Genomic DNA, 932 nt, shown 5'->3' with positions numbered 1-932 from the left:
TTTTCCTCTTTAAACTCCTTATCCATTACATCGATCATTTGTAAGTAATAGGACTAATAGGTGCTAGTCTCTTGTCTTCCGACAAGATTATTATCTATAATGAACAAAATATTATATTAAACCCATATTAAAATAATAATCCCATAAAGCATCCACCCCAAGCAATTAGATTACAATGTGTACTTACCTACTAGTAGGTATAAAGAGATACCTACAGTAAAATATGCCTACTGATATACATACATATTTATGTACTTATTTGTTGTGTACCATGCAACATAGGTTATTTCAGAATATACATGTAACCAGAAAAAACAATTTCCGGTGAAAATCTTAACAACCCATTTCAAACTACATACATAATTCCTACATACATAATTTCTACATCCTACATACATATAGATATTACATGCTCATAAAAAGATTTTCATGAGAAAAACCATGTCGTCTTTCTTGCTTTCTTGTAGCCTATGCCAAAAAGCCACATTTAACTCTATTCAACCTACCAAATATTGCGTGGAAGTTTAGTGCAACTTACTGATGATGACAAAGAGTTTTCTCTCTCTCTCTAAACGTCACTTCACAGGTCTTGCTTAGTTTGATTGTGAAACTCATGATAACGTTAATGTCTTCAAACTTTTTGCAATTCTTGGTCGGCATGATTTCGAAGGCACGCAAAATTGAAACGGCCATTGTTTTCAACTGAAACATGGCGTATCTCGATCCGATACAATTCCTAGGACCACTGCTGAATGGGAGATAACAGAAGGGATGACGTTTTGAAACATTTTCGGGGAGCCATCTGTCGGGGTCAAAGACTTGAGGGTTTTCATAATATTCAGGATTGTTCTGCATGAAACCGGTTGCTATGAGAACATTGACTCCTGTTAACATAAAAATACAGGTTATTGTTATTACTCACCAAGGACTAA

General features: G+C 34.7%; 1 protein-coding gene across 1 annotated transcript; it reads right to left on the bottom strand.

Moving 5' to 3' along the window:
• Window positions 1-13: 13 nt before the first annotated feature.
• LOC103523341 (cytochrome P450 6B3-like) lies at window positions 14-921 on the bottom strand. Its single transcript, XM_008488397.3, has one exon. It carries the CDS (start codon window positions 892-894, stop codon window positions 535-537), a length of 360 nt encoding a protein of 119 aa, XP_008486619.2. The 5' UTR covers window positions 895-921; the 3' UTR covers window positions 14-534.
• Between the last annotated feature and the right edge of the window lie 11 nt (window positions 922-932).

The sequence above is a fragment of the Diaphorina citri genome, unplaced genomic scaffold (assembly GCF_000475195.1).
Source record: "Diaphorina citri unplaced genomic scaffold, Diaci psyllid genome assembly version 1.1 scaffold19800, whole genome shotgun sequence".
Lineage (NCBI taxonomy): Eukaryota > Metazoa > Arthropoda > Insecta > Hemiptera > Psyllidae > Diaphorina > Diaphorina citri.
This window is presented reverse-complemented; position numbering and strand designations above follow the sequence as displayed.